The sequence below is a fragment of the Manis javanica genome, chromosome 1 (assembly GCF_040802235.1).
Source record: "Manis javanica isolate MJ-LG chromosome 1, MJ_LKY, whole genome shotgun sequence".
Taxonomy (NCBI): Eukaryota; Metazoa; Chordata; class Mammalia; order Pholidota; family Manidae; genus Manis; species Manis javanica.
This window is the reverse complement of record NC_133156.1, coordinates 183,456,192-183,483,890: the sequence shown is the minus strand read 5'-3', so window position 1 is coordinate 183,483,890 and position 27,699 is coordinate 183,456,192. Positions and strand designations below refer to the sequence as shown.

At 43.3% G+C, this 27,699-nt stretch overlaps 1 protein-coding gene across 3 annotated transcripts in view; it reads right to left on the bottom strand.

Moving 5' to 3' along the window:
• The window catches only part of TGFA (transforming growth factor alpha), a 102,009-nt gene that overhangs the window by 35,110 nt on the left and 39,200 nt on the right, over positions 1-27,699 (bottom strand). For 2 of the 3 annotated variants that reach the window (XM_036998275.2, XM_036998276.2), the window contains exon 2: positions 25,523-25,576. The exons of the other annotated variant lie outside the window; for it this stretch is intronic. In XM_036998275.2, the coding sequence (XP_036854170.1) occupies positions 25,523-25,576 (54 nt within the window). The remainder of the gene's footprint in view (positions 1-25,522; positions 25,577-27,699) is intronic. 3 annotated transcript variants of the gene reach the window in all.

Below are 27,699 nucleotides of genomic sequence, written 5' to 3'. Positions count from 1 at the left end.
CCTGACTCTCAGAACCTGTGTGAGATAAATGTTTATTGATTTAAGTTGGTAATTTTTGGAGTGATTTTTTATGTGCAATAAATAATGAATACACACTCCAAGTTTCTATAAATGTTCTTTGATTAAGTCTGTAAACTTTTTTCCTCAGGATAGATTCTGTTTTTAGTGCCTTTAAAATAGTCCCCCACAGAGTAACAATAACAGAAACAGTAACAAAAACTTCTACCAAACGTTTTAGATATTAGACTCTGGGCTGAGTTTTACGAGTACTTTCTAGACTACTTCTTATAAAAGCCCTGTGACATAGTTCTATTATCCTGCTCATTTTATAGATGAGGAATAAGGTTTAGAGAGCCTTGGGCCTTGCTGGAAGGCACAGAGCTAGAAGGAAATGGGGAAAATTAAAAAACAGGCAGTGTGACCCCAAAGTCCATACTCTAAAGCTCTGGTCTATGGGAAGAGAAAACAGTAGGAATACCATCTTTCATGATTGATTTCTACACTAGTAAAACTTAATTCTCCATCAATTTTGCTAGCAGACCTGGAATGCTGTTGGATTATATAAGCTTGTGGTGAACTAAGGCCTCTAGCTTTTCTCCACCTAAACTGCTGTCAAACTTGGTTTCATATCCTTCTGGCCTCATATCTTTCCTAATTAAATCATTATTCTTGACATAAACAACATTAAGTGTGTTACTGTTCAGTTTAACTTGGTTGACTGGCTTTGATCCACAGCTGTAGTTCATTCCTTTCCCTTCACTCTTCCAACACTTCAAGCTATCATTCTGGGCTTTGTTATCACTTCTGAATTTGATAAATTTACCTTATATGCCTATTTTCAATTTGATCATAAAACTCTCAACAGAAAAGGAGGACAAACCCTGCTGGTACACCCTAGATGCCCCCTCCCTGGTCAATATGAATACATCAGTGAACATTTTCTGGGGATGCTCTGGTTAAAAACTTCCTGCCCTTCCCAAAAGCTCAAGGTAATCCACATAGGGTATGCCTGGGGATGCATTCATTTAAGAAGGTCTTTGTTCCATCTCACTGACCAGCCACCCTTTTAACTTACATTGCTCCATTTTGTCCTTCTGAATTATTTGATTTTGCATGTACCTTAGTGAAATCAAACTGTATTTTCTTGATAGCATTACACTGGCAGCATTTCCCTCATCAGTCCTGAAGTGCTAACACATGAAATAAAGTTAGTCTACTGGGACTCATTTTTGATGGATTCATTCAGAGGCCCAAGTATTCATTCCCTATCTGTAATAATTGGTCTAGAATTTTTCCTGGGAGAGAATCAGCAGGTTTTATCCTCTGTAGTCTACAGAGTCTTTAGGTGTTTTTACTTACTTAGAATAAGAAGCCTATTTGTCTTTTTCTATTCTCTGAGCAATTTTTCCATTGCTACTATTTCTTAAAAATTACCAACATGCATGGGATGATTTTTGCGACAACTTTCCTCAGTATACTGATGTATAACTCATCCATACCCTTGAAAAGAAATTCATCTATAGCATTTGGTCGTTTTTACTAGGATCCTTGCTCACTCTTCTCTTTCTTATTTACTATGTTTGTTTTATCTTCTGTAGTTTGAATATCCTTCTCTTTGACACAAAGTATGAAAACAGAATTATAGTCAGTAGTTGTGTTTTCTTGGTTCTGCACTAATCTTATTCCACCTAACCCTATGAATGGATTTATTCCTTCCTTTTTTACATATCTGTTCTCAAATACAGCTTTAAAAAGCCCCTTTTTGCGTGTGGACAATAGCCACGTGGACAATCCTCAGTTTCTTCTAACCTTCAGTTTTCCTGACATTCTCGTAAACAACTGCCACCCAGGAGCACCAACATGCTTGTTCACTGAACAAAGTGTCACTCAGTACCATCCTTTGTCAGATCCTTTGGGACACGTCTTTCTTTTGATCTTCTCTGCACAGCTTCTGGAACATACAGCAGAGAACTGCCTCTGCAGATGCACTTGGCTCTTCATTAAATGTGTACTCAGTGTCTTTCCATGCACCCTCTGGCTATAAGCTTGGAACCACTATAAGCCTTCAAACCTCCCCAGGCCTTATTCCTTTTTAGAGTCCTCCTCATGGGATCCCATCCGATGTTTCTCTGAGTTTTTGTAGATTCTGCTTTCCTGAAGTTGAACTGTGTCCAGCATTTCCTTCTTTCACTGTTATAAACTGTAAACACGCATAGATATCAACCTGCTGTCCTTTCTGATCAAGACTGCATTCAAAGAAGCAGGTGTCCTTGTTGCCCTCTCTGTCTTCTGAGTAATACTACAGTCAACAGGTATGTAAAGAATTTTTTAGATGTTCAATCTGCAGCATGCAGAGATTCCTAGAAAATGTACCAATCTGAAGTGTGCTGTCAAACCACATTCTATTCTTATGACTGCTTTGTAATCAGCCTCCAGACAGCATTAATTATGTGGATAAACCATCTACCCACAGACTTGATCAATGATGACATAACTTTTGATTTTCCTCCTTTTTCTCTCGAATCAAACACCCATGTCTCTGTTGAGCTTGTGTGTAACCATTTGGGGCTGCCGGGCAAACATTTCTCTACTTTCTAAGAGCACCTAGTTCTTCTCTTGGGGAACTGCCTTTTCCACCATGGGTTGACACTGTTTTATGGCCCCAATCAGACGCCCTATTCTCCCTTATATCCTCTTTCCTTAGAATTTGAATCTTGAGACAACAAAGAGATAATGCAGGTGGAGTTTATGCATTATAACTGAGGCAGGTTGACCCCAGTTCCCATTTTGAGGTGGGCTCTGTAATTCCCAACTCCTGGCTCCCTGGAGCCACCTTGTTTACTGTTCATTTCCAAATATGATTCTCCAACCTCATTGCTGATTATGTGGGCTCCCAACTGAGGTTGCTTTTATTTATGTCAACCAGAGTTGATTGCTACAACCAAACAATCCTTGTTGATGTGGCTCATTACAAGGCATGTTCTCCCAGTGGCTTATTTCAGTAATGTTCCTTCCCACCAAGGCTCCAAAGCCCACAGCATCTTGGAATCACTTACTCAGCTCACTGGACTCATCATTTATTTCAGTTTTTCAAAAACATTTCCCTAAAAAGCCCACAGGGCATAAACAGGATTAAAAATTTAAGTTTAATCTATTTGCTGCCCCCAAAGTGAGTGCTAAGTCCTAAGTATGGCTTCAGTAATGCTGTGTTTTACATCATCACTGTTCTTCCTTAACTCAAGGTCTCCCTTCCTAAACTGATACATTTAACTTCATGGTACCCTTTCATGCTTTGTGAAATTTTAAAATAAATTCAGTATTGTAACCAAGAACTAAGAATCAATTTAAAGGGCCGAGTGCTGCTTAGTTTTCAAACTACACCTGCCATGCTCTCCAAAGCACCCAGCTAAATAGTTTTATTTGAGTCTTTACCTTTCTCTCCTCACATTTCTGTTTAAGGATGTACTGAATAGCTAGGTGGCTCTTTGGCCAAACATGTACTTACTTCCCTGTTACATGCTGTTGTCCATTTCTTGCTGGAATCTTTATAGGCCATGGTCATATACATGTATAATGTTTATATAGGCAACAACCCCATTTTGGTGGCTGGCTGTGTCGGCCATTCTCCATTATGCCTTGGAAGGTTAAGAAAAACCAGATACTTACTAATTAGCTGCATCAGGGTCACCACCATCCCTTAAACAAGAAGCTACAATTCACAGCCACACTGCCTCCTCCTTGAATTGAGGACCCTTCGGGTTTTCTGCTCTCCCAGGTGTCAAATGATGGGTATTCGAAAGGCAAAAGCTCACACAGCAAGTCTTCTAACTGATGTGTCCTGAATATACTTTTCCTTTTGTGCCAAGCCAGGAAGTCATTGCCTTCTGCTGCCTCCTGGATCTTTTCTGCTTGTACCTACTTCCTTAAAACGGAGATACTTCCTAAAATGGAGAAAGTCTCTATTTTGCCTCCAGAAAACCTAGCAAAAATGTCCTCTGTAGACGTGGATGGTGAAAGAATGAGTGTTCCAATCTATTGCACACCAGCCCGCGAGGGAAGGAGGACCCAGGGGTGGGGCAGGCTGCTCCTTCTCCAATCCCTGTTCGGGTATCCCCAGGAGCACTCCTCCCGGCGGTACCACAAGTGCCTAAGTGGTCTCTCAAAAACATCTGAGTAAATGGCACCCAGATTCTTACAACTGTATCTCCTGTCTTTTTTTTTTTCCTTATTTTAATAATTTTTGAAATGGCAGAAGCAACATATGCTCAAGGCAGAAAACCTGAGAGAACAGAAAAGCAAAAGCAAACTACAGCCAAGGTCATAAGCTCATCGCTCAGAACAGGCCCCGCTTTGAGCACTTTGGAGTATAACCTTTGTCTTTATTCTGTGCCTTTACTCTGCCACATTTGATGCCCTGTTGTGTACTACCATGAGCACTGCCCGGCTCAGTAAGGACTGTTGTACAAGCTAATCTTCAATGGCTGGAGTTTTCCACCGATACATTTTCTTTAGCCAGTCTCTTGTTGGACGTTGTCATAGCTTCTCAATATCTCATTCTTATAAATAAAGCAGAACTAAATGTCCTTTTACTTAGATCTTTATTCATGCACATTTATGATTATTTTCCTGGAAGCAGAATTTGTGTGACAAAGGAATGCTCTTTCTAAGACTTCTGAGAAGATCAAGCTACATTTCAGGACATTTCTAACAACTTACACTACCCTAAGGAAGAGACAAATGTTTTTCATATCCTTCCCAACGCTGGATATTATCTTTCATTTCCCTCCTTGCCAGTTTAATGGAGGTATATGGGAATCTCATATTGATTTGCATTTTCTTAATTACTTATGGTGTCAAATATTTTTTCTTATGATTATTAGCATTTATATTTCAACTTTGGTTAATTATCTCTTTGTATCTTTTGCCATTTTTCTACTGATACATTCTTTCCTGTTTATTTTTAAGAGCTCTTTAAAATACTAAGAATAACAACTCAGTATCCTGTAATACACACACACACACACACACACAAACATAAATGTATAAATAATAATTTGTGATTTGTGTCTTCATTTTGTTTATGTAAAAGTCACCTTGGCATTATGATTAGAGGCCTTCCCTTCCTTAAGATTATATAAATGTTTACCTATGTTTCCTTCTACTATTCCATTGTTTATATTGAATTTTAAACCATCTATAATTCACTTCAGTATATAGTGTGTACTTTATTATTTTCTAAACAGACAACCAATTTTCCCAGCACCACTTATTAAACAGTACATTATTTCCCTATTGATTTGAAATGCTACCTTCGTCATACACAGAGTACTTGTTTTGTGGTCTTTTTATTTAGTTCGATTGAGATTCTGTCTATTTCTGCACCAGTATCAAACCATTTTATTTACTGTAACCTCGCAATAAGATTTAATATTTGGCAGTACAGATCTGTCATCCTTCCTTTCCCCCACCCCTCATTTTACAAAAACAGTAAGACTGTCTCATCTGTTTATTTTTCTCAGATGAACTTTAGAATCATTCACTAATTCCTTCCCCCATACCTAAATCTTTTGGAGACTGACATAATAAATTAGCTTACTGATAACTGGCTCATATAAGTATGAAGTTTTCCTACTCACAAACATGCTATGCTTTCCCATTTATTCAGTTCTGCTTTGTGCAGCCTGCAGTAAAGTTCCATGGAACTCTTGCACACAACAACTGTCGCTGGATTTATTGTTTCTATGTATAATATCCTTGGTTTAATCTTAACTATCCCTGATAGGATCTACAAGGCCTCTAGACACCCTGGCCTCCTGCAACAGTGTGCACTGGAGGCTGCAGGGGTGTGCCAGGACTGGAAAGACGGCAACATAAAACACTCTAAGGTGGCAGCCTGAGTCCTAGTAGTGGTGGCTAGGACACCACTTTTGATGACTTTGGACAAGTCACTCCCTTCCCTGGGTCTCAGTTTACTTCTCTATAAAATGGGAGTCCTTTATATAGCCAAGAATCCTTTCATATTAAGATTCTGATTCTCCCAAAAGTGAGATGGTAGATGGGATGGGCCTTTGAGGAGGATAGAGTCTCCTAGAAATTGAAACATAATGTCTATTATTAATGGTATGCTTAGACACTGAAGAAGTAAAGAATACAGGCATGATTGTTTAAATGCAGCTAGTTTAATCTGGAAAAGCTTGTTGGAGGAGGTGAGCTTGAATGTGGGACTTTGAAAGGCAGAGCAAATATGTGGAATCAGTCCTCCAATGCAGCATGTATGTGCAAAGAAAGGTACAGAGGTGCAGGTGGCTGGGGTGCAAACAGGGAGAGGCAGATAAGATCTGATGCAACCCTAGTGCAGGAGCCAGGGTACATTTTTTACTAGAGAGCGGCAATGCAGGGAGACAGAATTTAAGACAGATTTTATATGTCTGTTTCTTTTAGTTCAGTCTTGGGCAGCAGTTCTGCAGAATCTACCCACTCTGCACAGAGAGGACTTAGACCAGAAAGCCCAGCTCAGTCCTAAGATTTCCTGGGCCCAAAGATGGTCAAATAATCCAGGTAAATTAACGTGGAGGCCTTGGCCTTGAATCACTTTTCTAGAAGTTGGGAGGGTTATGGGGGCCACGGAGCAGATGATCTCTCCTGGCCCAGGAGACAGGATGAGGCAAGGAGACCTTTTGCAGAGTGCTGGGAATGGGAGGCACAGGCAGGAGCTGCCCCTCCACACCCAGGCGCAGAATGAGGCTCCGACAGGCCTTGTCCCTGGAGCCACACCTAGAGGCCAGGGCTGGTGAGCTGCTGGCACTGTGCTACTTGTCCGCCTCCTGGGCAGGTGAGCGCGGTCCCCAGTCACAGTCCGAGAGGTGGGCGTTGGAATGCTGCTCCCAGGCACCCTGGCCTAGCTCAACCTGGCGTTTCACACACCCAGTCCTTAACCTCATTCTCTGACCATTTCATTCCTCTTCTCACGCCGTGTTTACTAAAATCTCTCCTCCGCACCAGACGAAGCACGAGACCAGGGTTTCCTGGGCTGCCTGGGGAATGTTCCCACAACTGGGAAAGCTGCCAGAGCAGGGAACTCTGGGTGCCACCCTGTAGACTGTGGCACCCGGCCACCCACTCAAGGGTGAAGGACCCCAGTATCCACCTCGCGGTGACTGGTATTCTCCGGGACAAGAAAACCATCAGGCAATGTCTGGGAAAAGGAGGCTTTTCCTTTGGGGTTTACAAATAATAATAATTGAAAAAGAAAAAACCTTGCAGGAAAAGGAAGATAAAAAGAACTGGTGGCTTTGCTGTTTGTATACATAGCAGGGGACAGCAGTCGAGGGACAAGTGAGAACACGAGCAGCATTTTATAATCACCGTCTCAATAATCTGGCGTCTAGTGCTAGGTTCTCTTCTGTTGTCTAGGACCTTGCTGTTCCACAGACCAGCAGTATTGGCACTGCCCACGAGCTTGTTAGAAATACAGAAGGTTGGGCCCCACCCCAGAGCTGCTGAACCAGAATCTGCATCTTAAACAGAACCTCCCCCCCGCGCCGCCACCCAAGGGTTGCATACATGGGGCCGCACAGCTCTGGTACCGCACTTTCAATCTCGCTGCATGTTGGAATCACCTTGGAAAAGTAGCCATGCCTGGGTCCGTTTCCAGAGATTGCGATTTCACTGCTCTGGGGTGCAGCTGGGACAATGGGATTTTTAAAGACACCCCCAGGTGATTCTAACATGCAGCAAAGTTTGAGAACCACTGGGCTAGTATACATATAAATAGATTATAAGAAAAATATTAAGAAATTCCTTCCTGAACTGTAAACAGAATGGCAGAAAGCTTTGCAAACAACTAGGTCAAGTACATGGAGAAGAAACTGAACACATAACCATCAATTTGATGTGCCGTTACCATGTAGTGTCAATAAATGATGTACTTAAAGAAAAGAAAAATAAAAACAAGGTTGAAGCATACTCTTCAGTGAAGTCAAAAGATAACACTCCCTCTTTTGCATCTTCTTCCCACCTTGTGACTAATAAAAGAACCTCTCACATAACAATTTTCAAACCATGGCAAGCAGGAATATTTTTGTGCTTCCAGTCTTATTAGAACAATTTTATTTTTGCATTGCAAATTTCAGGTCTGAGAATGCCCTTTGCACTACGGTTAAGTAAGTACAGTGGATGTTCTTGTGTGCCCTTGCAGAATACAGAGTTTCCTTTTACTCACACACTCCTTTAATGTAGTTGGACATCAATCTTTCTAGCCAAGAAAGGAGGTTTTATTTCACTGCCAGGGAACAGAACTTCCAAAAAACACAAATGTCTTTCAGCATCATGCTAAGTAAATAATCAAGGGGGTATGAATTGGTCTCTCTCTGACTTCCTGCCTTATTTTGCTTTAAATTCATAGGTGAGCTATGAAGAGACATCTGCCTTAACGTTCCAGCCACCTAGGCAGGACATCAGCCCCAAAGCTGGGTCTAGGCTTAGGGTGCTTCCCGTGCTTTGCACATTTATCTGGTCCTAGAGCAAGCAACACAACAACATGTAGACATGTCTGCTATCAGTTAGCGCACTTCCTTTCAATTCATGCCATTCATAAAAGTGACTCAGGAAAATAGCAAGCGACTCCTGGCTCAGGTTTCCCCAATCATATCAGCTTTCACATAAAACATGACCATATTCAGTGGGAACTGACAGCGGAAAAAACGGTCAGTAGTCAGATTTCTAAGCCCAGGGGCAGCACAGAGTTCACACACCTACCCACCTACCTTTAATTTAACTCCTAAAGAAGGCACTGTTAGCTCCCAAGGCCCCATCAGAAAACCACTAAGGACAAGGACTGAGCTGCTGGATGGGGCTTCTCTCAGGCTATTTGGCCCCCAGGTACACAGTGTCAGGAATGGTGCTGGAATGCAGCCCCCTAGGACAAACCCATGCAGGAGGATGACACTGAGGTGTCAGAAGGCTGGCCAGGACAGGGCTTTCAGTTCTGCAGTGTGCAGAGGACCAGCACCCCTCCAGACCCAAACCAAACTTTCAGCTTGTCACAATCCGGAAGTCCCTTCACCACACATGTGCAAGGCAGACCTGCTGTCCTCCAGCGGGTGCCACCTAGCCCACCTGTGCTTCCAGAAGTCTCCTTGAATTGTGAACTGGCCTACAGGAAACCTGGCTTTTAAAAATATCCATTCTCTATCTTCCTGAAAATTCCAAAGGAACAGAAGTGTACTTGGTGAAAGTCTCCCGCTTACCCTATCCCTCCAGCCAGACCCCCTTCCTGGAGACAATGGCATGACAGGGTCTCATGCATATGACTATTGGCACCACCTTCCTCCACAGAAGGGCTCTTTTCTGATGAGTGAAAGGTGTTCTTTCTTTCCTCCAACCCCCAGGAAAAGGCCCCCATACGTCTTCCCTGCTGTGTGGAAGACACCAGGACTCTGCTGGGTCCCTACCCTCATCTCTTGGGAATTGCCAGGGCACCTGTCTGCATGGCATGGATTCAGAATTCACCAAGCTCAGGAAACGGGTTGCACCGAGGTACACCTCCAGCGTCTTGTAGCTGAGACCTTCAAGTCTAGTTTTCTTTTTTTCCCACCAAATATTGACCGAGCTCTTTACCTATGCAGGCAAACTTACTACAGAAGAGAAAAACCATGAGCAAGTCATGCCCTACCTTCACAGGGTCTTACACCTGGGGCACATTAGTACCCACACTCCAGTTTATGGTGACAAATACAAAGGACAGAAAAGGTATTACGAAGGATGAGAGGAAACGAGGCAAGACCCTAGACAATGTGCTGGGGCTCAACACAGGAAGGGCTTAAGAAGGAAAAGAGCCACAGAGTTTGTACTGCTCCTGACTGGAGTCTGCCTCAGCTTACCGCGGGCCTCGGCAGCTCCCTGAGTGTGGCACTTCCTCCTCCACAGCTGGTCAATGTGGGGCTCAGGAGAGGTTCCTAGAGGAGGAATGAGTGAGCTCTGTCTTGGACTGTGGTCAGGTGAGCATGGCTCTGGCACCTTCTCACCTGCATGGTGCATCCCTGGAGGTCAGGCTTGGACAGCTGTGTGGCTGCATGTGTCAGCCATCACCCCTATTTCTCACCACCACAAGACTACAAGCAGGTATTATTTTCTCCCTTTAATAGGCAAGGAAACAGGCTCAAGAGGTTAACTGACTTGCCCAAGGTCACTGCTGGTTGGACATCAAATCCATGGCAGGGACCCAAGACTGATTAAGCCTGGGATTCTCTCTTTTTGCTTTGCTCACCTTGATGTTCCTTCACATCCCTTTCAATTATTGAACTGAGTCTCTATAAAGGGGTTTTCCATATCCCCTGTTTAATTTCAAAACCCCAGCTCTATTTCACAACTTTTTCACACACTATGTAATGGGGTTTTCCATATTCTCATGTTTAACTTCAAAACCCCAGCTCCATTTCACAAGTTTTCCACATTTTGGGATAAGAAGCTATAACCATGACCCCCTCACATATTTCTCAATCACCAATTGTGCTTCAAACGTGGTCTGAAAAACAAAGGTGTCTTTCATGTCATTCCCTGATAAAAACAGCTGTACTTCTAGTATGAATACAAAATTCTACAGTAGTTTGTTCCCAATGGCTATAAGACTAATTCATTCTCATTTTTAAATGTAACCCTGATCTCTTATAGGTGCAAACACTAATTTGAAAATGACAAGCATATATTTGTCTTGAGTACATTCAGACTCAAACAGTCATGGATATTGATTAGGGTTCTTGTAGTCACATGTAGAGGAAAGAATATACATGATAAAATCCCCAAATGCCCATGTAGCAGGGTATTAAACATGGACACACTCTGTGGTGTCATGGTAATTCTCATTGTTAATGTTTCGAACCATTTTTCTTTAGCAACATTGACTGTGGACCAGAGAACCGACAGCATGTGAGAGGAGAAGACTGACGCAGGCCCCTTCCTTTCAGGGCAGATCCTGTGGGTCCGCAGGACAAGTCATGGCAGACACATGGGCCATTTCACTACAGGGACTTACTGGACCAGTAGAACCTCAAACTTCTCATTCCAGATGTGCAAAACTGCAGTGATTTGGAGAAAAGGCCTGAAGAGGAGGGAAAATCCTTGTAGAAAGGTATCGGATCACCATGGGAGGCTCTGTGAGACTTGCAAGCCCTATCTCGGCTGCACTTGGCCATCCATTTGTCGTAGCTCTATTGGCTTCTAACCTGGCTGTGCATTTTCACTTGCTTTCATAGCACTTACTTCAGTATTCCATGATCCTCCATATGAGAACACGCCACGTAGGCAGGCACACACACCAGAGAGGAAAATGCTAACAACAGTGTAGCCAGCATCCAAAACAAATACACTAAAATCTACTCACCAGCCTCACCCATACTTATCAGGGTCATAACAATGACATATCTAATGGTGGTAAACACATGCTTAAGGAGGAGCTGAACTTGAGAGCAAGAAACAAACCTTAGGCATGAAGAAAATGAGATCTAGAGAGGTGATCTCCCAAAGCTGTGACCAGAATCCAGGTCTCCCAACTTCTCACCCAGAACCAAGTAACGTGTAACTGTGGCTCAAGTATAAGTTTGATTTTTCCATCTTTTCCCAACATATTAATTTTTTCCATCGTTTTCAAATGTATTGGTTTCTATTGCTGTGATAACAAATTACCACAAACTTAATGTCTTAAAATAACACAACTTTATCATTCTATAGTTCTGGAGGTTGAAATCTGAAATGAGTCTTATGGGGCTAAAATTAAGGTGTTACCAGCTGGTTCTTTCTACAGATTCTAGGGAGAATCCATTTCCTTGCCCTTTCCAGCTTCTAGAGTCTGCCAGAATTCTTGCTTCGTAGCAGCAGTACCCCAGTCTCTGCTTCCCTCCCCTCCCCTCCCCCTCTGACTGACTCTCCTGCCTCCCTCTTACAAGGGCCCTTTTGATCACAATGGGTCTACTCAGATAATCCAGGAAATCTCCCCATTTCAAGGTCCTTAATCTAATTAATTCAAAAAGTACCTTTGGTTGTGTAAGGCAACATATTCACAAATTTTGGGACTTAGGATGTGGACATCTTTGAGGGGGGCCGTTATGCACCCTCCCACACCAAAGAAAAGGAATTGTTTCATCATCTGTTGTCTGCAGAAAAATATATGTAAGTCTGACGGCCCTTCTAAAATGTAAAACTGGGTGGAGCAGTAGGAAGAGGAAGCCTACACTCCTTGTTTGTACAATTATAATCCGAAGGCCAACACAAGTTAGAAATACAAGCAGGTGACTATGTCCACTAGTACTATCCAAACCTAAGCAGATGTTCAATGGCTAAACTGTAAATTTGGCCCCCAATTCACAAAAATTTGAAAGATACAACCCTGAAAAACTTCCATCAAAATGGAAAAAAAACACAAACCAAACAAACCCAAACAACAGACCATCAAATGCATCACTGCCATTTACATGCCCACCTCACCTGACCCTTGGCCAGTGACTTGAGCACTAAATGTTCTGTGTGGTCCAGGAATATGGACACAGGCTCTGCCCATCCATTTCAAAGCAATTCTAAATCCTCCCCTGCACCTCTCACCATCTCAATGCTTAGCGTTTTCCTGATTAATATCTTGTTGTAAGGAACATCATTGTAGCTAAGACTTGACAAAAATATACCCATGCTTATTTCCTTAGGATAATATTTCTGGGTCAACAGGTAAGCAGTGCATTTTAAAGCCTTATGGTGAGTATTACCAAATGGCTCTCATAAAAGGTGTAACAACTTACACACCCAACAATACAAGTCTCCAATCTTGTCCACTTTGTACGCAAATAAGTTGATCAATGAAAATGATATCTTTCATTAATTTGCATGTCTTTGATGACTAACAAGGCTGGACATCCTTTTCTGTTTATTGGTCATGGCTGTTTTTGTGACTTAGCTATTCAAAAATTTGCTCATTCTCTTACTAGTGTGTTACATTTTTTGTTATTTGTTAGGGTACTTTATATATTAAAGATACATTCTGTTCAGGATTTCAGTAATGGCAAACATCACCTATGGATTTTCTTTATAGTGTTTTTTTGGGTGATGCTCGAAAAATTATAGTTTTTATGTACTTATTTTCCTTTACGGTTTCTGTCTTCAATGTTCTGATTAGTTCTCCTTTTTTGTAAGTTATATAAATACTCACCTACATTTTCTCACAGAAATTTTATACTTTCATTTAAAAAATATTCCAATCAGCTAGAACTTATTTTCTTATGCCATTAGGTTTTCATATCTAAACATTATCTCTTTTTCATTGCTTAGCCTATGACCCTCCAGAATCATTTGTGAGATCATCCCTTCTTTCCCTAGTGATGTGAAATGCCACTTTTTATTGCATCAACCTGTTATGTGTAATTGGCTCTCTTCTGGAGCTTTCCATGCTGGCTCATGAATGTATCTATGCTTGTGCCAGTGTCACAATATCTTAAATAGTGCAGCTTTATATATTATTTATTAATATTAGCACAAATCCCTCCACCTTTTAAATTAACAGTGGGAGGGAAGAACTAACACTTTTCTAACACTCCATTTCCTATGAAGGCAGAGGTCTCGTTAGTCAAATACATTACCATAAAAGGAAAGGCTTATTGCAGTCTTCAAACAGATTTTGAACACATTTTTTAAAGTTTATTCCTATGTGGTCTATGTTTATAATTTATAACTATTTTGAAGGTGATCATCCCCAGGATATTTTCAATTGGTTGACGGTTTATAAAAAAAACCCACTGATTGTTAATTTGCTTACTTGCAGCCTACTAAGATACTCTCAATATTTCTAATAGGCATTCTGGTGGTTTGTATGTGTTTTCCAGATATATACTATAAAAGCAGTAATTTATGTACTTTCCAGCCAGAGCTTACTGAGCACCCTTTGTCCCTTCTAGTAGGAATCTGGCTGCTGCACATATCCCAGCAACACTGCACAGCTGCCGCTACACCCACACATGTGAACTTCTGAAGCTTTTGCTGCTGGGGGAAGAGTGTAGCTACCAGAGCATCATCGATGCTGTCTGGAGGTTGGCCCTGCTTTCCACTTGCAGCCGTAATTATTTTTATTGTTTTGCTTTCCAAAAACTAGACTTTAAGATGTGCCTTACTTCTCAAATAGAATCATCCATGATCCTCATGCTCAAGCAGATGTCTACAATTCCCTTCAAAACGTGCTTCTGCCAGAGCACATCCTTGTTACCACCAAGTTCTTTTGCACAAAACTGTGGGAATGACCTAATTAAAAAGCCATTGGTAAAAAAAGTTTTGAGCCACAGGAATAAACAAAATACTTCCTACTAATAAATCTATGAAAGTACAGAATAAGATAAAGCTTAAGAATGAACCATAACCTCAGACCTGACTGTGGCACAAACTGACAGGCAGGTACACTGAGATCAAATTTTAGCTCTTTGTTACTAATTCTGACCTTGGGCAAGTCACTGAAACCCTCTGGGCCTCAGTTTCTGTATGTATCAACGGCGAATGTTGTAAAGATGTGATGACCGTGTAAAGCACCTGGGTGGTGCTTAGTCCTCCCTCCCTCCTTCCCTTCTTTCCTTCTTCACTCAAATACCAAGTGCCTTCTCTGGGCCAAGCATGGTGCTGGGCAGTGGGGATACATGAATGAACTAGACAGACAAGATCCCTGCCCTCAAGGAACTTAGGTCTCCTGGGGGAGGCAGGCAAGTGATAAGGAAATAAACACATGAAATCATTACAGATAGCAGGGAGAGCTATGCAGGACACCAAGAGAGTGTGAGGGAGAGCTGTGGTAAGAGGTCACCATTTAGGGACAATCACTCTGAGAAGGGGATCTGAGAGCCAAAGGACACCAATGAGCCAGTCATGTGGAAAACGGGGGAAGAGTTCCCAGGCAGAAGGAACAGCACGTGCAAAGGCTAGAGATAGAGCAGCGTCCAGCACATCTGAGAAAAAGAAAGGAGGCCGGAGAGTGACAGCAGAGAGTGAAGAAGAAAGAAATGTGAGTTGCAGCTGGAGAGGGAGGAAGGGCTACACGAGCAGGGCCTCGTGGGGCAGGAGTGCACTTGGGTCCTACTCTGCTAGTACGTTGTTACTGCTGCCGCTGCACTGAGGGTGTCGTGGGAGATGCTGCATTGGGTGGCACTTTAAACCAGAAGCTCAAATACTCATGTTCAACTATCTCATTTCTAAGAAAGTATACTACAGAGCTCTTACCTAAGGAGGCTCATTTTAAGAGTGCTAAGCATTTCTGTTTAATTCAGTGACTCTGCAATGCCTGTACTAGACCTAACACCAATGCACAAATCACAACTGCACCTCGTATGTGGGAGGTGCAAAGGCTACCCCAGTGGTCCCTACCCACTAGAGCTGAGCTCCCCGAGCATCTTTTCTCTTGGGTGTATGGCCTTCCAGCCCTGCCAACCTCTGACTAAGAACCAGTGGGGGAGAGGAGGCCCCGGCTGATGGGTAGGAAGGAAGGGGCTCCAGCTTTTGGAAAGGCTGGCATAGCCTGTAATCTGATGCTTGGCATAAAACCTTCGCTGCCAAGGACCTCAGCAGTATTGGCTGTACCAGTAAGAATCACTTCAAAGGATTTATATCATAGCTGTCTAGGCTGAGGGACTTTCCTATCCTTTTATAAAGTGAACAATTCATATCAAATGCACAATCTGTATTTTCTCAAGTGTTATTGCATTTATTTCCTGTGAGGTAGTCTTGTATTATTCTGCCTTGAAACTTGTTATACACAAGAGGAAAAATAATTAAAAGCAGCTTATTCCAGCATTAACTCTTAGCTCTGTCAGTAGAAGAAAGCCAATGTGGTATTTTTATAAGCAAATCAACTTCTGAGGCGATTTCCAGGTTACAGAATGGCAGCCCGAGAGGTTGTCTGAAAAATCAGCTGCTTAGATCTCAGAATCTAACCCAAATCAGAATATTAAACCTTAGCAAACAAGATAATATGAAGAGGGGGTGAGATAACCAGAGTGGCTCACCATAGCTGGTAAGCTATAGGGAGCCAGTATTCATCTAGTCACTCAACCTTGACACCTACTGTGTCAGGCACTGAGAAATATTCATCTTATATAGACATAAACTAGACAAAGTCCCCTTTACTTAAGTAGCTTAATATGAGAGAGGAGATAGTAGCAGGGGAAAACACATATTTCAAAAACAAGGAGATGGGACAGAAGAGGGATACATTCATTTTGCTCATAGATGGTCAGAGAAGCTTTCTGAAGGAGGAGATATATGACCTAGACCTTAAAGGACAAGTCAACATTTCCACAGGTACAGCTCCACAAGAAAGCATTAGACAACTGGGCTGCCGCAAAATACTGGGCTGAGGCTGTGGAGCAATGACCCAAGAATCTGGCATTTGGGAAAGACCCAGGATGGAGGGAAGTGAGGTGAGTGGGGACACATGTGTTGCAAGGTTCTAGAGCTGTGCTGTCGGGGAGGAATAAATGTGAGCCGCAGAGGTGATTTTATATTTTCTAGATGCTACCTTTGGGGGAAAAAAGGGAAATTGATTTAAATATTTTATTTAACCCCATATAGTAAGTACAGTGTCATGTCAATAAACAACCAATATAAACATATATTAATAAGGTAATGCATAAAAAGAATGACAAGTCTTCAAAATCTGGTATTTTTAAAATATTAAAAATTTTTTTTAATATTTAAAAAAATATTTGTGTTATATGTTACATATTATATTTTAGATAATATAAATATATGTATTTGTTACCTGTGTTATAAATTAAACACTTCTCAATTTGGACCTGCCACGTGGCAGGAGCTCCATAGCCCGTCGTGGCTGCTGTTGTGAACGGCACAGCTCTAGACAGCTGTCAGAGCTTCTAAAGACACACTGGTTTCAAGGAGGTTACACTGGGCACTCAGTCACTTAAAAACAAACCAAGAACTGAGGACCCTCCATGTGCCAGATTTTTAATTATACAAGCCTTTGAACACCAGTGAAAATGCACTTATATTTAAAAATACTGACATTATCAAAGCCCTCTTCCCAAACAGCATCCTGGGTCAGGGGATCATATTTACTCATGAAGTCATACTACTTAAGCCAAGTTTAAAAAAGTAGGTCAACCTGCAGTATTAATGGCAAAAGGATACCTTTGAAGAATTCCTTTGGCTTAACTGGCCAGCGCAACTTTTTATCAGAGTATCTGAATAGCTCCACAGTACCAACGCTCTTTACCAAGGTTGATAATTTTAACTTGAAATGTGACCAGTGAGGAGCCAGGCCTGCTTGGCTCCGCTCCTCCTTTCAAGCACAGTAACAACAGGCTGTCTGGAGCCTCCTCCACTGGGCCCTGATCAAAGGTGCCCATCGTCCTTTTCGAGAAGCCAACTCTGGGCATAACCGACAGTCACACCAAGGCATACACATGGAATGGCATCAGAATCCTCAACAAATATTAAACTTCATCCATGGAAAAGTGATCCGGAGGCCATATCCTTTTCCATGGGCCACAGACAAGAGGTCCTGGTTCTGAACTACTGAGGATCCTCCAAACACGCACTTTTAAGCCTCCTGTTGTTGCTGAAGCTGATTCCCAAGCTGGGAAGGCCTTCCACGGTGGTGGAGCACAGAATAAAAATACACTCCTCCAGGGCACCTTCCTCAGGGCCCTCAGGCAGGGGACGGCCTGCACCTGGTCATTCCCGACCCAGGTTTACTTATAACTGGTGGGCAGTCATTCAAGTAATGGTTTGCTGTTCTATTCCTCACGTCCATCGCTTCAGGGAGGGACTGTCCCTTGTCCATTTCTGATGCCCACCATGGTACTTTGCAGTAAAAGCCTCACATTCAATCATAAGAATATTAAAAAAAAAAGTTAACTCAAATTGGGCCAAAAATCCCTTTAGTATAATATCCTCTTTCTCAAGGGTACCAAAGAACCCCTTTTTTCCTTTTTTTTTGGAAAGATATGCTTCTCTTCCATGTTGTCACTCGGATGGTTAATCCTAAGAGCCATTTAATCCCAGTAGCTCTAGTTCCTCAATTAGGTATATTCTCAGTTTAATTGTCTAATTATTTCTCTCTCTTTATACATTTTTAACATGCTCTCGCTTAGATTCTTAAATCATTACAATCAAAAGGGGAATTTGAAGTGTACTCTTCTATTATAAATTCCTATAAATAGTCCCCACATGTGATCATCAACCTCCCCTGAACCCCTCACATGAAATGAGAGCAAGGCATTTGTACTTTATTCTAAATGACAGTGTCAAAGAGCTTCCATGTAGCACGTGCCTGTTTTCACCGCTGTGCTCCTGTGACACGTGCCAGGCACCGGGCGTTGGGAGCCAGGACCTACATCTTCCTTGTCTGCCTTCTGGTGCCTCAGCTGGCCTTACATCTTTCCATGTTGGTTCTTTCTGTTCCTCCTAAATCTTGCTGCTTAGAACAGAGCACAACATCCCACATCCTTCCCTACCTGTCACTGAAGGGGCAAACGGTGCTTCCTCTGCTTTGGATGCTGTACTTCTAAAAGGAAGCTTACTTTTTTGGCATCTACTGGAGTTGGCAGGTTCCATAATAGCACTTCCCACAAGGCTGAGTGGGGCTTTGTCTCACTGACTCTTTTGGTTCAAGGGCAGACTCCTGAGCATTGAGTTACACGGATTACCCTGTTATGGCCCTTTGCAACTTTACGCTCTAATCTCATCCTGCCACCAACTGGCTCAGGCATTGTGGCACATCAGATACCATTTCTTACATGTATGTTATTGCTTTCCCACTCTCTTTGTAAATCCAAATGAAATGATTTACATAACAAATACTTACATAGATCTTACTATACACCTGGTCAAGGGCTTTAGATATGTCATCTCGTTTAATCTTCATAATGATCCCATAAGGTAGCCTCTGGTGTTATCCTCACTTTATGGATGGGGAACCTGAGGCACAGAGTGGTTCAGTAACTCTTCCAAGGTCACAGTCACCAAGGGGGGCGCAGTTAAGACTTGAACCTTGGGCATCTGGCTGTAGACTCTACTGCAACCACTGTGTTATCAAATTTTTATGATTTTTTTCTTTTAAGGCACCTTTCCATTGAGCCCAGTTTAAATAGATGAACACCGCAAAATTTCCTCACCTGCTAATGAAAGGCTGAAATCAAGTCAGGCATAAGCTCTGAGCATGATGTGAGAATTTCTTACCTAGAAACCACCCCCACTGCATAAACACCCACAGCAGCTGGCAACCAGGAGCACTGCACACAAAGAGTGGGAGGACTGTGTTTTTATCCACATGGATCTGTGACCTCCGTGTCCTATCGGTTTCATCCCCTGTGTTTCATAAGCCAACTAACACAGCCATTTTAGATAAATCTGTGAAGAGTTTTTTAGGAAACACCTGTCTGTGACTAGATCAATGCACAATTCACAATAGTGACCTAGAACATTCACAATAATGACCTATACGCCTCAGAACAATGTTCAGGCACAGCCTTCCTCAGCTGACTACTGCTTTCTTCCAGCCTCACCTCCTCACCCCAACAAGCTTCTCTTCTCCCCGCAAAGTCTGACTCCTCCCTCCATCTCGGCTTCCAACTCAGTTAGATGTTCGTATAGGTTTCTAGAGCCTTTTGCTGTGCTAGGCTGTGTATATTTAACAGGGTATCTATCAGGCGGAAGGCCCACTAGACCCAGAATTTTAAGAGGCTCCCATGGATTGTTACGTAACTCATGATTAAATTTCCACTGGTCATGCCTCAGAGCACCAGGAAGATTCATTTGTTGCAGATTTTGCAGTAAGATCTAACACTTTCTGGTTTCAAGATTTCCACAATGCCTTCCAGACCTACCATGCAAGGCAGGGAGAGATGTTCATTATATCCCAAGCCCCTTAAAGTCAGAATGAAAAAAAGGCCCAGGAAAAGAGAATCCTCACCAGGCTGCTAAGTGACAACTGGGAAGAAAAGTATTCTTCGGAACTCCAGGCTACCTGGCACGTGTGGGAAGAACAGAAGCCCTCAGGCCTATTTCCTTTTATCTGCTTTTCCCCTTGTTTAGCCCTAGCATGTTTTGGTATTTAAGAAACATTTCAGTCAATGCAACCTAGTGATAAAATGGTCAGATGTGTGAAATCACCTTTCATTACACATTCTGATAAGGAAGTAGGGCCATAACTGTCAAGACAGGAAGCCAAGAAGAGAGATTCAGAGAATCAGAAACCCTCTTTGCCAACTTCACAGATGAAAACCACAGCCCAGAAGAGTGACTAGTCAGATGAAAAGCCAGCCCAGCACCATGCGCCAACTGAGCAAGATGCAGTTTAACAAAGAGAATACAAAGTTTATGGTTTGGCACTTTGATTAAAAATGAGAAGTCTGGAGATAGTAGAAGCAGGTGTTTTCTTAAAAGAAATTCATCTTGGTAGATCATGGCTTTGTCTATGTTTATGACTAACTTTGATCTGTAAAACCATCAATATTACCTACCTGACCCTATGCTGCCTGAAGGCTGGGCTTGTTTAATTCTCACATGTATCTCCAGGGCCTGGCACATGCCTGGTAGGACACAGAACTTAATAAATATGCTAAATAAATGTCAAAAACTAAAAAGTGGGAGAACAGTAAGGGTTTTATAGGTCTTGATTTTTAAAAATTCTTGAGTTGTTTCTCTTGCCTTGTTTTTTTCAAAGATGCAGATGTCCTCTTAACTGAGCTCAACTGAACCAAGCCCCCAATTTACCCAATCCCATCCTCTGCATTCCTTTGCTACAACACCTAGATCTAATGCCCTCAGCTTGCAAAAGCTCAGTTACTTGGCTATTCTAGTTTACTAGCCCATTTCCTCTTTTTTTTTTTTTACCAGTTATGCTGAATATTTACCAAGAGACATTTGTGTTTGTTCCCAAACCTTTTACGTCAGTTGTACTCATTATTGTATTTACGTAATTTAATTGTATATTACGTAAACTAACAAAATATCTGTGCATAAGCTGTTGTTTCTATTATGAGTGCTTTGGGAACACCTAATTAAGGTGAGTAGATTAAAGGAACTGCTGTCAAATTAGGGGTGAAAAGACAACAACAAAAGACTAGGGCTGTGTGGGGGAACTGTACAGATCTAGAATGATTTATGGTACCTACTCTGCCAGGGTCTAAGCTCTTGCATTAAAGAAATCAAATCTGGAAATTATAGAGGATGCAATATACGTGCAGCTTATACAAGTAAAATGATGCAGAATTCCAATAAATGAGTCCATTTATAATGAAAGCAAGAGTCCATTGAAACATCACCTGTCTTTCCTTCACATAAAGCACTCTGAAATTCTCTATTCTAAGCAGTTTAATTTCATTAAAAAAAAATGTTGGTTGTGACCCACTAAAGTGATTTTGTGACTCACAGTTTGAAAGGATGCTGCTCTAATTCCACTCCTCGATTTTACTGATGGAGGCTCAGGGAGACTGAGGAGATCCACTAAGATCACATAGCTGGTGAGTCAGAATTCTGATCCTTGATTCCATATCCCATGGGCCTGTTTGCTTCCCTGAGTAAACTTCCCTCTGATGCAGCACAGTTTCATTTGCAAAAAGTAGAAGGTGAAATGAGGAATTGAATGACAAGGATAAATGCTAGAAAAGAAAGGAAAGAATCCCTCATTCTCTCCTGAGGTTCCATGTTCGTCTAAGCATTCTGCTTAGATGGTGCAGAATGGGGACAGGCTCCCAGCATGTCTAAGCGTGTTAGCACATGCAGATACATGCGTCTTATCCCTGAGCTAAGACATACCAAGGCTCTTGTGCTTAGACACATATTTGGAACAGTGAACCAAGTGCTTGGGTGGAACACGTGAGCCTTCTAATTTTAGAATGACTTCAGCTCCACATGGGAAAACTCCAGACAATGGAATGGGGAAGCAGTTTGCAGTTCTGAAGAGCTTTTGTTAGGTGAGATGAGCAATAAACTGTTCCCTTGTTTGCCGGCTGACCCATGTTCTGCCTGTTTTCCAAACAAGCAACACCTTCAAAGACTTTTCCCTCTAACCTGACTTGCCCTCCCTCTAGGCACCCCCGGCCCAAACTTGCCCTCTCAGCAAGGGTAAGCCCAGTGTCCCCACCAAAATCTAGCCACCATCTCTCTAAGCCAGATAATAGTGGTGATCTTCCCCATGAATAATACTGGCATGAATTTTCCAATTCTTTCTATCACTTCTGAAAAGTTTCCTAGACATCAAATTAAGCAAGCCTTCAAACATTCCCCAATTCCAGGAGGGTGTCTTCAAACACAGGTGAGAGGAAGAAGCAGAAGTTCAGAGGTTTGAAGAGCCACCCTGAGTAATCAGATTGTGAAGGCAGATAGTAGAGGGAGCCTGGCTCCCAGGTGCCCGAGCAAGGCCCGCACCACACCCCTCCGTCATTACGGTGAGTCTCATGAAAATATGAGAACCAGCCTGGTAACTGTGCAACATTTCAGAGGGTTAAGCAAGCAGCTACCCAGCAACTTAACCTGGTGCATTCTGTCCTGGTGCACTTGAAGGGACATTAAAAGGTGGCTTTTGAAGATAGGTCATAATTCCTTCCTTGGGAGGGTGTGACAGGTGTTCTAAATTGTGTGTTGCCACCTCGCCTGGCCTCCAGCTAATGTTTCTCCACATGCTTTACAAATTGACAACCAACCAGATACAAAATTTCTGTCCTAACCCCGAGACTATTTACTCCTGTAACAACTGTTTTCTAAATTGTGCACTAAGTCAGCCGAGGTTGCCTTATGTCATTCTGAGGCTCTCATTATGGGTTCCTGTGCTGTGAGGACAAGGACAGAGAAGGACTGCTCCTCTGTGTAGTCCCACTAACTAGAATGTTACAACTGGAATGTAAAATAAGCATCTGGTTCCAAGAGAATTAAATACATGGCAGTCAGTCACACTACCACTTCCCAACCTTGGGTCCATAGCAGGCATCACCAGTTGATCATTTTGGAAAGGTGTAGCATTAAAATTTTATAAGGCAGTCTTATAATCCTTCTCAACAAAGGTTTCCAAATAGCCTTTACTGTCCCATCAGGGTGGTCATATAAAAAAATCTTACAGGCTTTTCTTGATTCAAATCCAACAGATGAGGAAACTAAGATCCAAACAGGAACCAGATGGGTAACTTGTCCAGGGACTTGGCAACACTGAGACCAGCTAAACCTAACACCCAGGATCCCTGACCTTTGGCCTCTGGCACGCAACCCTCCAGTGTCCCCCCAAAGTAAATGTCTGAGAAACATTCACTGATGATGGTATGGGGTGGTAAATGTGGCAGGTGGGGTGGTCCCCAGTTTGAGCTGTACCCATGACAGAATTTCAGCCATGTCTGGTAAGGACAGAGTGTGGGTGGTCAAGGCCAACCAGGGCCTGAGGTTTCTTCCAGGAGACAGGAAGGTCCTAAAGGAAGGAAAAGTTAAGCAAACAGGCCCAATTCAGTTGCAAAGCCTGAGACCTTGGAGGGGTGGTATGACAAGGTCATCACTATTTGGACTTGTCACCTGGCCCAGCCCTCTCTGGACTCATGTCTAGGGCAGTGGGGCAGGGTGAAGAGTAAGTAAAAACAGCAAGAGCTATTCCACCAGCCTCTCTGGGCACAAGTCCCATAGCTAAGTGACCCATCCAACAGAGAGCAAGGCAGAAGCCAGACAGGCAGCTCACCTCCCTTCTCCACAGACCACCAACCAACCCAAGGGTCTCAAGGGCACTAGAAGCTGTGACTCTGCCCCTGCTCTGGCCCACCACACTGGGCCACAGAGTGGCACTCAGCCAGTTACAGGGTAACGTGTCACACAGTAGGGCTGGACAACTGTTTTCTGAACATACATCACACTGAGGGAGAGGAAACCTCAGGCACTCATGTCAGACACATTCTCACGGGAGCAAGTGCAGAAAGGTAGAACGAATTGGTCACGGATGTAGCAAGGACAGTCATTTCTGTGTAAATGTAACGGGGCTTCCCATGTCTGCCCAGGGGACACTGGGAAACCCCAAAGGGACTCGGCAGGAGCCACACCTGAGGTCAACAGTGAGGACCAGGAGGGGCTAAGGATATACCTGGGCACAAATGCATCCCAGGAAGTCGGGACAATTCTGAGAACAGCAGGATGGGGTCACTAACCCACACCGCCCTCCCCACCAATATATTCACATTGGAGCCCTTTGTGATATGGGAGGTAATTAAAAAGTGAAAGAACTGCTTCAGGGAAATTCTAGTAGAACCTGGACCCCAGAAGCACTGCTCCACTTTCACCCCCAGCCCGAGCAAAGCATAACACAGCGAAAGGGAAGTATTCTCTGAGGTACCACCATGGACACCTTAAGGGTTCAAGAGCATCAAGGCTAACACCTCCAAGGGGAGACTGTAGGGCTGCAGAAGCAGTGGTACCTGGTAGACGTGACAGCGTCACCTTCAGTATTTGGAGGAATGGTCTAGAAGAAGAGAGGACCTGACAAAGTAGCGGGGCCACTGTAAGCGTGGGTAGAGAGCTTATGAATACATAAGGAAACTGTGCCCTGACATCTCCCAGAAATAACTAGGGAGATACGGTCTCATGCATTGCTGGGGCAAAAGTCAGCTCAATTCACTTGGAAAGCTATTTGGCTATTTGTTACAAGGGCCTTAAAGATATTTATTCTTCTTCTGGAGATATGTCCTAAGGAAAGAATGCAAAAGAAGAAGCTGCCATGTACAAAGATGTGGCATAAAAATTTAAACTGGAGGCAACATAAATACCTAATGGGGAGTGCTTAATTACACATGTCCATTTTAATGGAATGTCATGACATTTTATAAGAAAAAATTTTAAGAATTTCTAGCAACATGGAAAAACACACAACTCCAAACCTTGAGTTTAAAAAGCAGGAATAAGTAGCTTCCTCACCACGACTAGCTGTATAAAAGTACCAGTGCCCATGCACAAAGGCCAAGCAATGTGCAAGGAACAGTGGGCGTGTCGGGAGTACTCAGATCACAAGAAGCTTGCTGCCTCCATTTTCCAGACTTTCTAATATATTGGTCTATGATCTTTCGAATGAAATAAGGAAAACATTACTACAATGTCAAAAGAGAAAACAGAAAATAACTGAACAAAGATCACCAGGCAGACGCAGATAAGAAGGCTCAGAAATCCAAGTCCTTTTTCAGATGGATTGCTACATACACTAGAACAACAGGGTTGGATCTGAGCTCTTGGGTCCTGCAGGCTGTACTTTGCAGAATGCAAGACCACATTGATTGTCTGAACAGAGAGATGGAAGGGGGCGAGCCCTGAGGGACTGTGGGACAGCCCTCCTCACACTGCAGGTAAGACCTCCTGAGCATGACCATGGCCCTAGGACAGAGGGCAGAGAGGGCTCGGGGATGGCCTTGCACAGCTCTGCATGCAGGAGTCCCTGAGGAAGCCTAGAGCCCAGGCTCCACATACCAGCTAGGGTCTGCTCCCCTCCCATGCTCCACGCACCATCCCACACCGAGGGGACAGGACTCACCACTCAGGGCAGACGTGGTGTTCTCCAGGGCCTGGCACACAGCCAACAAAAGACCTGTTGAGGGGACAAGAGAGGAATGGTAAGAGTCTGCTCAGCAAACAACCTCCAGGGTTCACAGGCAGGCCCCTTGAAAGGTAAAGACTGAGCAGTTCTACAAAATGGCCCATAGGCAGGCCTGGCCCCATCATTTGGGGGGGCTCAATACAAAATGAAAATGGACCTCTTGTTCAGAAAAGTGGGAAAAAGGTGTCATTAAACATGCTAAATAGAAATATTTTTCCTTTTTTTCCATGGTCTCTCCACCTGTCATGGTGTTTCTCATTTTGTTTTTAAATACCTTATAAATTTTTTTATTGCAGTGGAATCTACATACAATTTACTGTTTTAACCACTTTTGCGTGTACAGTTTAGTGGCATTAAGCACATTCACATTGTTGTGCATGTCATGATGTCCTATGTAATTTTTATTTATTTTTTATTATTGGAATATAGTGGCTATGCAATATTACATTGGTTTCAGATGTACAACATAGTGACTCAATAATTACATATATCATGACGTCTTTTTATGTGCTGTTCATGTCCTTTCACTCTGAGGTATGAGGATATCTTCAGAGTGAGCACAGTGCCTCATAGATGCACAGGGGCCCCAGCAACAAAGTCTGCAAGTTCACATGTGGCCACTGACTGCTGGGTCTCCCCTCCAGCTGCCAACTGGACGGATACGCCATCACCCCGCTGGGGACAGGGAAATCCAACCAGGTACTCTTCTTTCCAGGAACCAGCTGCCCCAACCCAAGGAGCACAGCTGACCCCGAAGACTGTTACATCTGCTCAGGGATGCACAAGGTCCCTGGAGAGTGGGTAGAAGAGAGGCTCGCCCCTGTCTAGTCACCTACTGAACATGCCATGGAGCTGCCAGCCCAGGACGGTGCCAGCCCAGGACCCCAACCTTTCTTGTGTCCAGGCCCTGCCAAGGGCAGAGTGTGGCAGGGACAAGAACCTCCCCAAGGGAGGCAGAACGGTGGCAGTAGGTGTGGTCATGGTTGCTGAGGCCTCAAGCTCCACAGTGTACCCCGCATTGTCCCACTGGACTTCACTTACAAGATACAAATTTAAAGGTAAAACTATTAAGAATGTCAAGACTGTAACCACACAGCATTAAACCCCAAGCTTAGGGTACATCAGAGTGAGACTCTATGAGACTACCCAGGTTACATACCCATGGAGCTGCCTCTGCCAGCAGATGACCTTATGTGCCCTCACATTACAGTACTAGAGATTTCTGGAAATGGCCACAAAATTCCAATGAAGAAGGAACTTTTTATGAGTTATGCAATCAGCATGAACTAAGTTAGAATGACTTCCTAAAACCGAAATGCAACAAGATGCCATGGTGGCTGTGCAGGGCTGGGCCACCTATGGGTTAGCCCAGGAAGCAGATGAATCAAGTCAGCACAGAAAGCATGCAGAGCTCTGCTCTGTTACCCCGCCACTGCACAGGCCCAGTGCAAGCCCCGCCGTGCAGGTTGTGAGGGCTCCTTTCCCCTCTTCACTCAGGTACAGACGCAGAAGCCCTTGAGTCTTAGGGGAGAAACACATTTGGGGCAGATAAAGCAATGATGGTCATGACTTTCCTTAAGTCCTTTGCAATAAGAAAAGTCACATAAACTTCAGACCCCTTTTTCTGGACGTGGGCATGGATTTCCCAAATGCCCCTGCAGAGTCCTGAATCAGGTATTTGGGCAAAACTGGGGAGCAAGGAGAGGAAGTTAGTAAAATCACACATCTTCTCTGTGCAATTCTTTCTTGCTACTTGACAGTCATGAATGTTGGAAGCATGGTTCTTTGGGTTCCCTTAGATGTAGCTAAATGGCTGCATTTGTAAGCCACACAGGCTCAGAGAGGTGACACATTCCTGTCATGGCCAGGAACAGTCTTAGTGGTTCCACATTGTCAGCTGGAGACCCATCACAATTTCACTTTGCTGGCACTACCACAAACCACTCTGGGCCAAAGTCAGCCAGGGACCTGTAGTAACATAAAGACTGACACAGGATGCTTTGCACACCTCTAGAGAGGAAGTGCCACTGGCCTGTCACAAACTGTCCCTGAATGACAAATGAATCACCTTGCCATCTGCTCCATATCCTGTCAGTCAGCAAACGTATAGTCAG